We start from the raw sequence: 16127 nt of genomic DNA, 5'->3' as shown, positions 1-16127 counted from the left end.
GCTTGCTCTCACTCACTTGCGCTGTTGGAATTTGCGGTTGACTGTTCTGTCGAAGCAGGCACATAGTTGTCTTTGTCACTAAAGTGATCTTCACTTGCTAGCAATTCATTGGACAACTTTCCGTGAAACACACCTATAGGAATGTAACTCATGCGACGAGTTTTTGACGACAATTCAGGGCCTCAAAACCACCGTGGTAAAAAATAATTTTCCAAAAGTATGGGGCTGTCACCCCTCAAGAGGAAATTCAATTAGTCATTTTGTAGGATACAATAATGAAATATAAGCCGAATAGACAATTTGCAGGATACAACAAATCCAGCCAGGTGGTGCTCCAATTTACCTACAGAGGATAAAAGACAATAACCTAGGCTTTAACCTGTCATATAGATTAGGTGGAAAGGCGGTAGAGCAGCGCCTCCCCGGTTTGATGTATGCAGACGATATTGTGCTGCTAGCTGAGAGTCTGGAAGAATTGCAAACTCTAGTTAAGTATTGCGGAGACAAAGAGGACGGTCTTCAGTTTTAGCGCAGTTAAGTCGGGTCTGATGATTTTCAACAGCTCAACTGATCAGGGTCTTAAAATACAAGGCCATGAATTACCCAGAGTAGCAGAATATGAATATCTGGGGGTATGGGTAAAGGTAAACCAAGGATTGGCATACATTGGAAAGCATGAGCAATTACTTGAGGCCAAAGGGCGAAGGAATGCCGGGATAATGAAGCATAGGGCGTTGTGGGGATACAACAGGTATGAGGTTTTGAGGGGTATTTGGAAAGGAATTATGGTGAACGGACTTACTTTCGGAAATGCGGTTTTGTGCCTAAAATCAGAGGTACGGTCGACATTAGAAATAAATCAGAGAGCCGTTGGTGCTCACGGCAAAACCACAAATGAGGCGGGGCAGGGAGATATGGGCTGGGCATATTTCGAAGTACGGGAAGCTCAGAGTAAAATATTATGAGAGGAACGTCTGAGGAAATTAGACAGTAACAGATGGGTAGCTAAAGTATTTAAATACCTGTACCTAAAAAGCGGTGACTCACAATGGAGGAAAAGAACTAGGAAACTAACTAGTATGCTAATCACAAGGCCGGAGAAATAAAGAGCATTAAGCAACAGGTGAAAAACACAGAAGGTAAAAATTGGATAAATTCGATGGAAACGAAAGAGAGTGTGGAATTATACCGAAAGTGGAAAAGGCAGATCAGGAAGGAAGCTTTCTTTGATAACTCAACAGGCAGTGCCCTACTTTTTAAAGCTAGATCAGGGTGCCTTAGAACACGCACTACAAAACGAAATTTAGCAATGAAGATGACGCATGTACTGTATGTGGAAACTCCAGTGAAACAATTGACCATATTACACTCGAACGTAATGGTATCCATCCGGAAGTTGATGCAGGCGCAGTCACTGTTCCTGAAGATCTGGGTTTTAGAGATACCAGTGGCCGGGTGAATAAACCAGCGATGGAAACTAGCAAAAAACGACTGGAAGATTGGTGGCTTAAAAGCAGAATAGTGACATAATGTATAGTAATGTAGAAACAAAAATTTAATAAATATAAGGATGGTTTAGTTAACCAATCTAAATCAATAATTAAGATATAGGGAGAAAAATGACCATGATAGCTACTGCTATCACCCCGTTTCAAAGAGGACGCTCCTATATTCCATCCATCCATCCAGAAATAGTAGGCAAAACGTTGTGTCGGGCTATGCCCGAAAACTGACCGGTCAAGTAGTTTTCTGTTTTAGCGAGATGCCCGATGACCGGAGGGGATTAAACATTCGTCAAACTCGGTGTCAGTCTTTCAATGCCAGGTCCTCAAGCAAAACCACGCCAAACAGTGTTTTCGCGCGTCTTAATCTGTGTTAAGCAAATCTAACCCCCCCCCCCCCCCCCCCCCCCTAATTTTACACGATAGCATATTCTGATGGTTCAGTCGAAAAGGCGCCCTTACTCTGAATGGCAATGCGCTAACATTCACAAAACCTGTCGGAAAATCACGCGCTCTACCACGTCAACTCTAAGCCGACGCCTAAGCAACAAGCTATTCTTCAGCGACAAGGAAGAGGAGTTCAGCTCTTGAAGCAAATATTCGTAGTTATATATTATCTGCACCATAAGATTTCATGAAATGGGGAAGGACGTCTGTTTGCAGGAGGTTAAATTCGTCACAGCAGATGCAATGTCTGCAGTATAAAATGGTGATGTCTTTCTTTATTTACGGAGTAAAGAGTTGGCGTTCGGTTAGTTATAGCTCATTAACTATGCAATTTGACGCTTTAAGGTCCATGGGTTATTGGAGCCGCCTTCGTATGCTTTAAGTTGTGTCTAAATCAGGAAGCGCCAATTCTAGCACTAGGATTTGTTCCTGATTTACCGTATATGACTGCGTACGTAAGGTCAATTGGAACAACCATGACACACACGAGCCTTATTAACCAGTTTTCCGCATCGGCAGCTTTGCTCTAGAGCATTACACAGACACAGAAGAATAGAAAAGTAATACAGTGTTTTTAGATAAGAATTAATATTCTTTAAAACGATCACTGTGTCTGGTGAGAAAACCTTCCTTTAGGTAAAGACCTGCTTCTTGCCTCCAAAGCCATGCAATCAATAAAATTCAGAGTACTGTTCCTAAAGACTTTTAAATACAGCTTGATTCTTTACACCAGCTGCTCTGAATCGTTTCGTTATTACGCTTAGTTGGCAAAGTAACGAAATCCAAATGTCATGAAGGGAGCGTACTTTTTGTTTTTTGAAAATCATATTTTGCTCATCTCAGCTAGGGAGCATATTTATAGTGATAGCCGGCCACCTTGTCTAAATCGTTTAAAAGCCTTGACAATATTCGTACTTTTTATCTCATTCCATGTAATTTCTACTTTATTATCTGGCATATTTCCCGTAGGCACTAAATTATCTCATGACCGATATCTTCCATTATGTTCCATAAGAGTTTCCTATTTACGCGGCCGCATGCCTCATTTACTCCCAGGAACGCTAGATACAAGGATCTACTTTCCGTCCTACATTTTGCTATACATTGGGCAAGCACGAACATACTATCATATATAAGCGCCTACCTTTTCTAAGCTCAACAATGCTTATCGAAGCTGGCGTGATCGCAGTTCTGAAGCCTCCTATACCTCCCTTTTTAAGTGCTAACCGAACCTCTTTGGGAACAGATCACGTCCATTTATCTTATTTGTGTTCGGACAGACAATCATGTACAGCCCAGCCAGGACAATCTACAAGTGCGCCCATGATACCTTCGTTTCGCGGAGGTCAAGGGGATTCCATGCTTTCGGGACCTCTCTACAGGAATACATCGGGCATCCTTCGGAAAGTCTATGCCATCAACAGTGAAACTGACACAGTTTTCTATAATACAGCCTTGGGTCCGGCACTGCTCTACGAAAAACGACCAGACTTGCTTCGGGGTTGCTTATGAAATTACGCAGAATGATGTATCACCACTGCACTTCCAGTACGTAGTCTCTTGATTCGACGGCTCATTAAACTCTTAGCTTGTACACTCTTTCCAGAAACAACATAGCTCCGTGTGTTATTACTGAAAATACATAGCTGACTGAGCTTCAAAAAAGCAGGGATTGCGACATCGATGTAGGTGCTTCTTTTTTTACCATTGTTTATTCTTCCTAACTATATTCGAACTAAATTTAATTTTCTCGTTTTATGTTCTACAGATAACTTATTTCGCTTCCCTGCCTCCCTCAAAATTGCGGTCAGAGGGAGATCAAGCCTAGCAGCAGTACAAGAAGGAAGTTTCCCGGCATGACAGCGGAGCCTAATATTTCACTAAAAGCGCGTTTCACAAACATGACACCTGTGAGCTGAAACGCTGTCGGGAAGTGAAAATCCTTTTCGAAAGACGCTGTTTCGACGCCGCCTTGTGGACAATCGTCAGAGCGCCTACATTGGCCTCTACATGGTCAAAGGCCTTGCAAGCGTGTTCCTGCAACTCGGTTTTACACAACTCATCCTATGGTACGTGATCGTCGATCCTTTAGAAATCAGTTGTCTGACAGCCGCGCGTGAAAGACTGCGCCTGTAACCGCGACCCTTGTTCTGCCAAGGTAGCCACTCTGTCTCCGGGCTCTCTCTGTGTTAAACAGTACGCGGGTACGTGAGATTAGAAGTGTGAAGGGGCTCCCACTTGTTATTTGAAGCAGCCTAAACTCTCTTCTGCCTGTCCCCAAGCCTTAATCCTCCGTTACAGCACCCTTTCTCGGCGGCTGCTTACCACATCCTTTGAGTGGGAGCGTCTGTCACCGACAGCCGCTGCGACATGCACGTAATTCGTGTTCCCTGCTTTAGGCGAGCGAAGGGGAGGCGGTTCCTGCTTGAGCCACACGACCTCTCAGGGACAACGCGATCAGCCCGACGTAGACAAATTTCTTTATCTTTCTTGGAACTAAGCTTCGGTCGATTTCTTGGTCTTTTTATGTTTTATGAGGCCCTCGCCACCCGCGCAAAGCGTTTTTGGCACCGTCCTCTTTCCGCCCCACCTAATTAGCAGACCCCTATTTTCTTTGGCTCTCAGTGTTCACCGAATAATTCATTGCGCCCATGTTTTTACGCTCTTTTACTTTGCCATAAGCCCAAATCGGCTACCTCGGGCTTAATTAAAAATTCACTGTAGACCCGGACGGATTGTCTCGCCTACTGAACGGCGAAAATTAGTTCTCCCTACTGATTAGGCTCTTAAGGCGAAAGTATCGTTCACATCACAAGCGAAGCTCGGTCTTTACCATGAACTGCCGCCGTTTCTGACTACAGTCGGCATGAGAACTGAATGCGTGAAGCGGCACTCTGCTACAGAAGCGTCGTAATGGAAAGTAAGCGATGTGTTTCAAGCGCCACAATAACTTGAGCGGCTTAGCGTTGCACCCCTAGCAAGAGGATATCAGTGAGTAAGACACAAACCGCTAAGCGGAAACGTGCAATTTTAGGGCTGCCTATTGACGTTGCGAGTCAGTGCCCGCCTTGTTGTTATAGCCGTAGACGCCAATGCAAAAGGGCCACAAACCCATATCACCCCCATCTGACCGAGCGACGACGTCCCGCGCAAGGATTCGCGACGACTCAAGATGGATGGGAGTTGGACGAGAAAGTGTCACTCGCGCAATTCCGGAGGCAAAGGCGCCGCTTGCGCCTTCTTTTCATTTTTTCTATCGCTCCCTGCAGAAGCGCAGAAAACGCCTCCGAGGACGTTGTCGGCCGGTCACGTCACACAAGGAGAGCTCCCACCGTTGTTATAAGTGGGCTGTCGAAGCGAGGATGGCGCTGGGCGAAACGGCCGCATACTATACACGCGCTATACGCCATACTTATGCCTCGGTCGCGATCTTCTTTCGCCCGAGAGGCACGACGCGTGAAAGATGGCCCCTCTCTCGGAGACGGTTCCAGAGCAAGCGGGCGAAATAAGTATGATTGAAAGTTGCCTCTCTTCGCAAAGACAAAAGACGTCAGCGTGATCTTCGGATATGGGGAATGCTCGCTGAAAGATACAAGAGGCTGCTTCTAGTTTTGAAAAAAAAAAGAAAAGAAAAGAATAAATGCGTTTATTGACAAAACCAAAGAGGAGAGATGCGAAAAGATATGAGCGGAGTGAGGACAAACGAATCTTTACACTGTACACTGTTCACGCCCAGCAAGGTTGAAGGAAGCGTGGTGCTAGCTCACGCCAAGTGATTCCACTGACTGTTTTTTTTTTTTTTTCCGCTCTGGAGCGAAGGTTAGGCAGGAAAGGGAAATAGAGGGTCTTTGCGGCAGTGCTTAGGAGTGTATTGTTTGGGCTAGTGGGCGGAGGGCTGAGAAGAAGATTTCATCACCATTTGAGAGACAGACAGGGTACGGGGCTATACACGGGACGCCACAAAAGCCCATCTCATTCCCTTTCCTGATTTACCTTCGCTGTAGACACAAGAAATGTTGTGCGCAAGGTTTTGTCACAAGTCACCCTTAGAAAGCTTGAATTTCAAAATTGTTTACACGGTGAATCTAAATTTTATCTTTTTCCACGCTTAAGACCCCCTTTCTAATGCCAATTTTGCCTGGCCGTTTTGATGGTCTCAACCAGAGCAGGTTGGGGGTGAGTTTCGAATTCGAATGGGAGGAAGCACCGGCAAACCGATTACGAAGGCTACTAATCGGCCGTATGAAAGGAACAAAATATGAGAACATATCGCTTCACACCGGCTGGTAACATCTTTCGGATCGCGGGGGCTTACTCTGCACTTTTCCGTCAAAGCAAGCCCTATTCCACTCCCTGCGCCCGCTGAGAACGAGCTGTTTGATCGGCACTGCAGCACCAGTTCTGAGCTTGATCAACGCCGTTACCCACCGAACAGTTCGCCAGCTTGTGGTTCCAAGGAACCCCACGAAACGATCGGACGGTTGCATTTATGCTCTAATAAAAGCTTCCACACAATTTGCACAGGCCCAAGGATTCTATCGCAAATATGTCTTATCAACAATGCCAGCGCAAAGAAGCGCATAGGGTGCTCGTGCAAACAACGCTGGTGCAGTCCCCGAGGACAGCGCCCTTATCTGTACTACTCTACACACTGGGCAAACTCTCCCTGGCTCCGGCTCGTACTGATGTTCTTCGTGGCGTTAAACAATTAAGAAAAACATATCGACTGGAGATAGATATGTGCGTTATGAGTGGCAAATGGTGTTATCAGGAAGGCCGCCAAGCACTGCCACCATTAAAAATGGGAATATTTCAATGTGATTATGCAAATCGCATAGTCACACTATTAAAACAAATGGTGAAATAATTAAATCGGTAGATCAGCAGAATAATCGCGACTTTAAGAGATTACAGCAATGCTAGTTTCTGCCCTGAATGCGATTCCCTACTCCCTGCAAGTTGCTCATTATGATCATGAATGCTCGCAGTCACCTTGAAAAATAAAAGAAAGGTGTCATAAAGAATAAGAACCTCCTTGCGCTCTATTTTTTAAACCGAAAGTTGTGTTTCATACCCTACCACTTTTAAAGCGCTTTCTATATTATCAATATTTGCAGCAAGTGGGCTGATCAAGGTGAAACACACCAAGGTTTGTTTTCGAATCATTAAGTAAGCCCGGTTTTTACTAAGCTTGAAATGAAGTTTTCCCGTTCTGCGATTGAGGCAAGCAAATACAGTTCACATAACGCATGCTGAGAAAGCCCGAAACCGAACAACTAGAAAGCTTCGTGATGTACCAAAGGAACGGAGCGAATGCATTGGACATACCATGCTCTGAGATGTCACTGCGGTCGCATTAAATAATAAAAAAACAAACAAAAATATTCAATTCATTACCCAACAAAGAGAAATAATCCTAAAATAAGCAAAAAATATAGCATGCTGTAACTGCAACCGGAAAAAAATTATTGGCCTTAAAATTGACCAACACACTGACGAGCGACGGGGATGCAAAACGCAGCTGAACACAGAACGATGCACAGAAGAGACACCCACGCAAACACACAAATACAAGGATGATGCTTATTTTTCTTTTGTTGTTGCTGTTTTTTCTTTCATGGATCAGCATCGGCTTAGCTGACTAGGGGAAACAACAGAGAATATGCATCTTCTGTCTGGGATCATGGTACCAAAAAGTGTTAATCCCGAACACTGTGATTTTTACATTTACATAAGTGGCACACAGAAACTTCAAAAAAGCATGCGCAGTTGTCACAGTTACCATAGTCTCTAAGTGCTTTCGCACTGAAAGAGACAGCAGTGCTGTTTGTGCAATCTAGAGGGTAAGTGACGCGAGTAAAAGAAAGACATGCCCGCCAAGAATTGAGTACATAAACGAATAATAAAAGTACGTACAGTCAGGGACTGGCGAAACTGGGGCGCACACAGCATTCGTGGTTAACCCTCCTTGTCTCGTGGTTAACGGAGACAAGGAGAGCGCATGCTCGCAACTGTTTAAGCTTGTCTACAGGTTTCCTCATGCTTCTCTTTTCGTGTAAGATAGAGAAGCAAAAAAACGCGATGGGCTCTGCTAACGATTAAAATTGCGGACTATCACGCCTATTCGTTGTCACTTGGGGGTCATAACATAATTTACTCCTCGTTGAAATCCGCGTCACTCTTGAATGGGCCGCATAAATGCAAAAAAAAAAAAAAAGGTTACCTCCAGCTGTCTTGCGATGCTCCCTTTTTGATACAGCCGCGGCAGTTCGATGCATCCTTACTTCTTAATTAGAATGATCGAACAGTGCCCAGGAAGAAGAAAAGAAACTGAGTACTGAGTGCTAAGAACAGCCAAAACGTGAAAATCATTAATCCCCTAGATATGTTAGGTCCTAAAGAACAATAAAACTTATTGAATGGTGAAAATATTAACGCAAAGAAAAGAAAATTTCACACGAATAAGACCTGATCAATAATGAACCAATAAAAAATCCTTGAATTCGAAGACCAAATTGGGCGTATGTAGGAGACAGATTATGTTACTATAAGACAAAGATAGCAACCTCTTGCACATGTCTGCAAGAACGTCAGTGTAACGGGGAGATATCGACTGAACGACGGTCGTCAAGAAAGGCTACAACATTGTTTTAACTACATATTAAAACAGAACGTTTTTAAAACCATACAAGGAAAAAAGCAGAAGAAGAGGATAAAGTAACTTTGCGTCTCCTGACGAAAGGCGAACATAGCGTTTATATGAAGCTAGGGCCATGGATTATGTTTTCGCGAGCTTCCGCGAACGGTGTTTTTAGTGATATTTTGTTGATTTATTCCGCGCGATAACTAATTCTTTCTTCCGTGCAGTCTGATTTTGGTATTTGGGTCATACTAAAAACAATATATTAGTTTCATCATCGCTGTCGCTGGCTCCGTTGCTCGAGCTTCCCTCCTCGCCTCTTCGCTTCCATTCTGGATCAGACCATCTTCTGTTCGCTCTACTGCACTGAACATTTCAGTAAATTTAAAATTTTTTGAATGTTTGCGAATTGAAAAAATGACAAAACTGAAAAGCTTCGCTTAATATCTTAATAGCAAAAGCTCCTTTCCGCCTTCTGTTCTTCCTCTTCAGTTTACCTCTTCTCTTCTTCCTTTATATTGCGCGTTTGTGCACTCGTTAAAATTGAATTGCTTTCTCTTCTTTGATTTCGTTCTCAGAATCTGTTGCGACTTCCTTGCCGAGGAAATTATGTTCTCGTCAAAGCGAAATGCGACGTCTCGCTGACAGATATCGTGGAATCGCGGACACATCTCGCAGAAGCGAGACATTCACCATAAGCCTAAAAAGGCTTTATATTCGCGAGCACGCGAGCTGCTGTTATTTTCCACTCAGACGTCCAATCGGCATCAGTGCGTGGTCATCTATTGTCTGAATTTTGCTAGACATAGCAAAGAGCGTGCACGCGGTACGTGCTGAAAGGTCAAAATAATGACGACAGAGCTCTTTGGCAGTGCGCCATACAATACAGACCTACGAGGTTAATCTAAGACGATAGCCTTGAAGAATGCTAGTATGACACTAATATTGGTAGTCAGCAAAAAAGCGATATGAAATATTAAAGTTTAAAGGGGGTCCAACCTAATATTCACTTCTTGAAAGATATTCACCGAACAAACTCCTGATAGGATCAGACCTCAGTGCACTTCAGTCGCACAAAAACGTTTGGTTTTTTAAGTGAGTAGTAGACAATAGTATCACATAATGGTTGCAGATCGTATCGTAAAGAATTTGTCCATTATAGAAGTACCGGCATACTTTCTTTAAAAAAACATTGCAGAAAAAGTATAACTTCGGATTTATCTATTGTTTCCTACGCTGTAATCAAAACCAGACGTTTTGTAATTTACGAGGTTAAAAAGCGAGATTGAAATGGAACTAGAGCGATATGGCAAGATAATTTTTCTCAGTGACTGACAATAAGAGCAGAAGCCTTCTGCTGGCAAGGAAATGCCTTCAGCGATTTCATATAGTATCCCCTATTGCAAGATCGTGAAATGAACAAAAAAAAAAAAAAAAAAAAAAACGCTGCTTCCCTCAGTCGAGTCCACGATGCGCTGTATTTCACTTCAATATGACTGAACTGCTTCCTTTTACAAAATATGTCGCTTACTTAGATCAATTGGATAAAAAAAATGCCTCGCTAGGTGCCGGACGAACGTCAACACTGCCATACAGAGCCGGATAATTAAAGTTTTACTGAGAGCAATAATTATTGTGTGCGCCTCGCGGTATCACACTGTGAGAAGGGAAGTAAGAGCGGCTTGCTAAAACGCAGAGACGAAAAGTTTCGATATTCCCTTCTTCAGACGGCAAGACCAGTTTGCAGGTGTTTGTCGACCCAAAGTTATCTAACTATGGCGTACTGTTTGTACTCGCTTCTAAAGCAGGAGCCTCAATACTTTTAAAAGGACGCGAAAATAGATTTATGATAATGCAGAAGTGCATGGAGGATGCAGGTCTAACACTAGAAGATATATTAGGTTACAGCCTGATTACTGGGGCAAAATATTGCTGTCTGGGAATACAGGTGAAAGTTGTCTAGAAATCCAAATCAATAACGGAGACTTTCTTTGATATCTTGACGCTACTATTATTAACATAAGTTTTTCCGCCCTTTTTTTTTTTCTAGACTTCTAATATGTTTCATCAGATGCGTATAAATGCTCGTAAAAATATGAATGGAAAGGAGGCAACCTTTAGCTGCCCTTGTTGGAAATTCAATGGCTGGTCCTGATGTTTTTGATGCACCTTTTGGACTATATCAGCAAACCTGGCGCAATTGTATGGAACCAGCTTCTTGCTATAAAGACTGGAAAGGGGTAGTCAACAATCGTGAGCGCTTGCAGACGTCTTGCGTGCAGTATCGTAATATATTCGTTGCGTTTGAGTTAAAAAAAAAGTTGCTCTAAGAAATACTGCTCGTCACATTATTCATGATCAGCCCGATTATATACCCAGTGCAGGGCGAACGCCTGTATCGTATTCGCCCGATTAAACCGATCTGTGCTAGCTGCATCCACCTTACCCCTGCAAACTTCTAAACTTCTCTATTTCTGTGACCCACTCTGCGCACTTCTCATCTCCTGACGTCACAGCTACCATTTTTGCTTCCGCCGCTCGTAACACTCGTAAAGAAACGTGAGTGTCTTTAAATATTTCCCTTGGTTTTTACAAGCCATGGAAAAGTTACTTTTCTAGAATGCGACTATCATCTTGTTATATCCCCATCTTTAATGAAAGAATTTCTTATACTTTCCTCAATAGCTTTCACGTAGAACACAGCAAAATGGAATCCTTGCATAGATCAGAGTATAACAATTCCGGCCGGCATTGTGAGCAGGTGCTTGGCTATACCAAGCGTAGGCTTTCTAATGAATAACGTGCTTTGAAGATCAGAGCCATTCTCCATCAAACAGGGCTCCCCTTAATCCTGAAATTGAGCAATGTTTCACGGTCTGCCAACCAATGGTCCTCCAACGGGTGCCTTTGTACTCACTATAGAAAATCTATTTCTTTTCCCCAGCGGGTACTTTTCGGTGTTTTTATTTTTGCGCACTAATTCGGCTCCAGTCTTTGAGAAACGCTGTGCTAAGCACCTGTCACTTAGTTTTCTCTTTTCGACTACCGCCTCACGACTGGGCTGATTGTGAGCAGGCGAAAGGAGAGCAGAAAACAGGAGAGAGTTCTTGTCGGACCCAGCCGATTCTTCCTCCATGCAGGCGCCCAGCTCCGGGTCGTTCCTCGGCGACATTGGTCAATAAATCTTCCCTTCTCGAAGGGCTTCGCCGCTCGGCATTGCACAGTCAGCGCCCTCTGTTGTGCGCGCCCCTCACAATCGGCAGCAGTCGCTGCTGCTTCGGTACGATCCTAGTCGCGCCATCTCTCGCTCGTGTTTCTCTTTTGCGCGTGATAACAAAGGGTTCACTCGATAACTGCCAAGCCCGCTATCTGCAATTTATGCGCTTCGAGATAAGCGCCCGACCATCGCGAGTGAGAAACGCGCGCCCTGGATGGGCTGGTTGCGTTTTCTTTTTCGGTGTTTCCGCGAGTTGCCCTCAATGCTGCTCTTTTGAATACACGTTAACGAGCTGTCGGCACGAGGAAGGAAAAATAAGGATCGGAAGGAGCCGAAAGCGAAAAGTAGGTGATTTTTGTCTGAACTTACAGGCAGCAATGGGGGCGATAGTGTTGGAACACAAGTTTGTGTTGGCATCCTGTGTCTGCACACAGCTGGTGTTAGTGTACGGCGCTCACTTCACAGAGCCTAAATGTCTAACATCAAGCGTGAACAGTCTGAACGAACGCACAAAGCACATGTCAATATAGCAGGAAAAAAGAACAAAACAAATCAAGCGCCTGGACTTTTAGGAGCGAAAATGGCGTCCCGGAAACCCACAAGTCAATTTCATCTAAAGGTACCCCAGAAAACTCCCACGAAGTGCCGCTTATGTTGGGCCTATCCAGCACAACACTTTTCGTTGAATGGATAAATTTCCGCGATTCACAGGATATGTAGCATTATTTTAGACGAGTACTGTCAAACAGGCCTCTAATTTCAGACATCGGAACGCCCCAAACCTACAGTGAATGTGCCTACGTAATCCTTACATAAATCGTCATGATCATCATCTTAGTGTTGTCTGGTGCGGCAGAGAGGTTTCTCAATAATATTATTAACGTTTTCAATCGAACAAGTTCATCCAACGATTTCATCAACGTACCGCTCCATCGCCATCTGCGCCACTCCTGATCCTGGTTTCCTTTGCCTCGCATCCATTGTAGCGCTGAAATACTTTGCCGCTTTCCTATCCTCGTGTCCGGCTTATTTCCTATTTAAGATATTGCTTTTTAGACCGTTCTATTTAGCCGATTTCTATGTTTAAAACCGGGTGGACTGCTTCGGCACTGCGGCCACTGTAGAGACGCCACCTTTCTGTTTCAAGAATGAATTTCTTCAAGATTATGTCGTCATGTTTCGGAGAAAAAGCATTAATTGTCCGTAAGCCCGAAGAAATGGCTAATGTCGTTTTTTCTCGAAACGATATGCAGGCGCTCGTATATTTCGCCCCAATTAGACTTGATGTGCGCGTTCAAATGACGTTGATTGCTCAGCCGTTGGAGAAACCGCTGAGCCGGTCTCAATAAGCCCATTGGATTTATAGGACTCATGGTAGAAAATGTTTATTCGTCTATTGACACGTTCAAGCTGGTTACAGCGAACACTTTAATACGAACCATCGCAAGCAGCTGGAATCATATCTTGAAGGTATACCGTCGTTACAGCCAGATTTATTCAGGTTGCAAAATGATATTGAAAAACGTGGCACTATTAGTGACTCAGTTCGAGCATGTAAACCCAATAGAAAGACTGGAGCATCGTCTTTCTTGAGTTAAGACAACTATTAAAATCATGATTGGGAACGCATAGTAGGACATTTTTCTTTTTTATATGCGAGGCGAAGGATCTGACGGTGCTCCCAAGCTTATTGCCTGATTTGAAAGTCAGCAGGAAAGGTCACCGTGTCTTTACCGCAGTGAACATTGTGCTCATGTGGATTGCTAGCTGTAATGTTTCGTTACCTTTGTGCTACCTTTAACATAATGCTAAAGGTAGCGCTGAAAGTGTTTCGCTTCTTACGTTTTGACATCCTCACAATGACTCGCGATATAATAATCACGCCGAATGGACTCTTTCTGTTATGAATCTCCCTTATTTATCGGGGTCACATAGCCCACGACCGTGCAAACTCGAGATGCAGATAATTATTTCTTCATCCTCCTGAGGAAATAGTGAAATTAAATTACACAAAATACGACTTAACCTGGCATATTTACGGGCCGTAACGGTTGTAGGGATCTAGATCGTGTCGCATTGCTGAAAAAATAAGGGGACATAGTTGCAGTTTGGTGGTTCTATGGGGTACGTGTGGTCGCTTGGAGCATCAGAAATCTTGAAAAGGAAAAACGAAGGCTCTTTTAAACTTCCACATCGCTGATCTGTAAATGATACCCGCAAACGCGGATCAAGAGAGGGCGCATTATTTATTTATTGTGCCCTCAGGGCCTGTCCACATAATAAAGGTGTGTTAAAACAAATAAATACATAGTATTTAGAGCAACAACACAAAGACAAAAAGATAATGCGCGTACATAGAAACGCTCACAATTAATCAGGAAGACAATAGCTTCAGAATGCAGTGGGGATAAATTGATGCAATGTTCAGGCAGCAAAGGACAAGCATTTACATTGTGAAAGGCATAAATACACATTAATTGAGAAACGAAGGCTTTGCGAAATGCGGGACCTGTGGTATTTATTCTTAGGCTGTACCTTTCTATACCTAGTCTTGACGATACTGCTGGGGTGGTCTAGGAAGATTAGTGACCTTTTTGAGGAAACGTGTTCAAAAGAGCATCCCATGCATGCTAATAGCCAGCAAACAAATGAACATAGAAACGAAGAACGCAGTAATAAACAAACAAACAAACAACGACACTCATTTAACTGAAAAAGAATATTCCCTCTAAGATAGAAATTTCTTCAACGCTACATCGAGTATGAGATCAAACTTCTTGCAATTACAACGCAAACGCTCAACGGCTCTTAACAGCGATATCTCAGAAACCTTCTTTGCTTTTTCACATTGTGCTAATTTCAAGAGTCTCTAGAAAGAGGAACACCCATCAGTGGAATATGAGGAACACCACACTTACCGCGCATCTGTCCTAGAAAACATGTCCTGTTGGTGGCTCACCTATTACATCAGAATAGGAGCCGTCGGAATTCTCTGTAAAAATCATAGGGGAACATATCAATCTAAAAGAAAGCAAAGTGGCCAGCATGCCTCTTTTCGTTTGAGTTCGCTTCACCTAGCCCACCTTCAGTGCAGTGGTTTGTAGTTCTCCGAGCAGTTGGCGACAGTGTCGTTTCTCTGTCTCTGGCGCAGGGCCGAAACGCTGCCTACGCCACCGACCCGTGGCCAGGGGGGCGTTCCGGTCGCGGCCGCGATGCTCCTGAGGAAACAGCAAAGTTCCCGCTACCAAGATAAAGAGTTACGTACCTTCCTTTTTCATTTCTTCTCTCTGCTTCTTGCTGCTCGTTCACTCGTATCAGTAGTGCCTGCTCAGTCACCTCCTTTATAGAAGTGACGCGAGCACCGTAGAATCCTCTGCTCACAAATTCTGCACCTTTTGTAGACTTTGGCATGAAAGGAAGCGATAGTGTCCATTATCTTAGAGAAGCCCGGAGCTGGTCATATGTGACGCTAAAATGAGAGGAGAATGTTTGCACAGCGCGAGCAAGTGACTTGCGTGTTTTCTTGCGGTGTCTTCAGTGCGGACAACAGTACACATGCACGTAATAGAGCCCTCCGGATGGCTCCAGTCAATAACAACAAAAATTTGGAATCGATTACTGATAGGTGCTATCGCTTGCGCTCCTATCGATGTGTCGAACAGACGGGTACACCATCTCGTAAGCAGTGTCCAGGTAGTCACCCACTAGTGTGTCCCAGCGCTCATTTACTGAACAAAGAAAGGCTAAATTGTAAGAGCGAGCGTTCCTATATCCAACTTGACTTTGGGCGTGGGAACATGCGCCTTTCAGAACGCTGTAGGCTGAGTGCCACTCAAAGCCTAATATCTAACGACGCCTGCAGCGTCAATGGTCAGTTGAGAAAAGAAAAGCGTAATTGCATTGGGGACCTGTCGTTTGTTATACGTGGCATAAAGTCATAGCCGCTACCACCTGAGCAAAGCAAGAAAATAACCGACACGGTAAAAAAAGAAAAAAAAAATGCACGGCTAGTAACGAAAGGCTGTATGGTTTACGAGAAACGCTATAAAAAAAAAAAAGACAGGACACTAGCAATGCTTGTTTCTTCTTTGGAACAATGTTCTCTGCAAACACTTCCAGATTTCGGAACTAACTGCGTAGTTTCGGCTGATGCGAAGCTCTGTTGGTTTCGTGATGAAAAGCCACACACGCAACGAACAACATTAGATAACTCTGCTCTATACAGGCAGGCACTGCCTTGTCCGGAAGATATATACAGCGGCGTATACAAAAGAGCCTGTAAAGGGAAGTCCTCGGGCAAAAATAAGATTCCGCGAAAGAA

At 43.9% G+C, this 16127-nt stretch overlaps 1 protein-coding gene across 1 annotated transcript in view; it reads left to right on the top strand.

The window, feature by feature from the left end:
* Window positions 1–16127, top strand: part of GluClalpha (glycine receptor alpha 1) — a 227086-nt gene that overhangs the window by 96942 nt on the left and 114017 nt on the right. Inside the window, exon 3 of the mRNA XM_084607478.1 lies at window positions 14958–15062. Coding sequence (XP_084463604.1) covers window positions 14958–15062 — 105 coding nt within the window. The remainder of the gene's footprint in view (window positions 1–14957; window positions 15063–16127) is intronic.

Source organism: Amblyomma maculatum, chromosome 6 (assembly GCF_055883805.1).
Source record: "Amblyomma maculatum isolate TAMU_Amacu chromosome 6, ASM5588380v1, whole genome shotgun sequence".
NCBI lineage: Eukaryota > Metazoa > Arthropoda > Arachnida > Ixodida > Ixodidae > Amblyomma > Amblyomma maculatum.
Note: the sequence above shows the minus strand (reverse complement) of the source record. Positions and strands in the feature narration are given on the sequence as shown.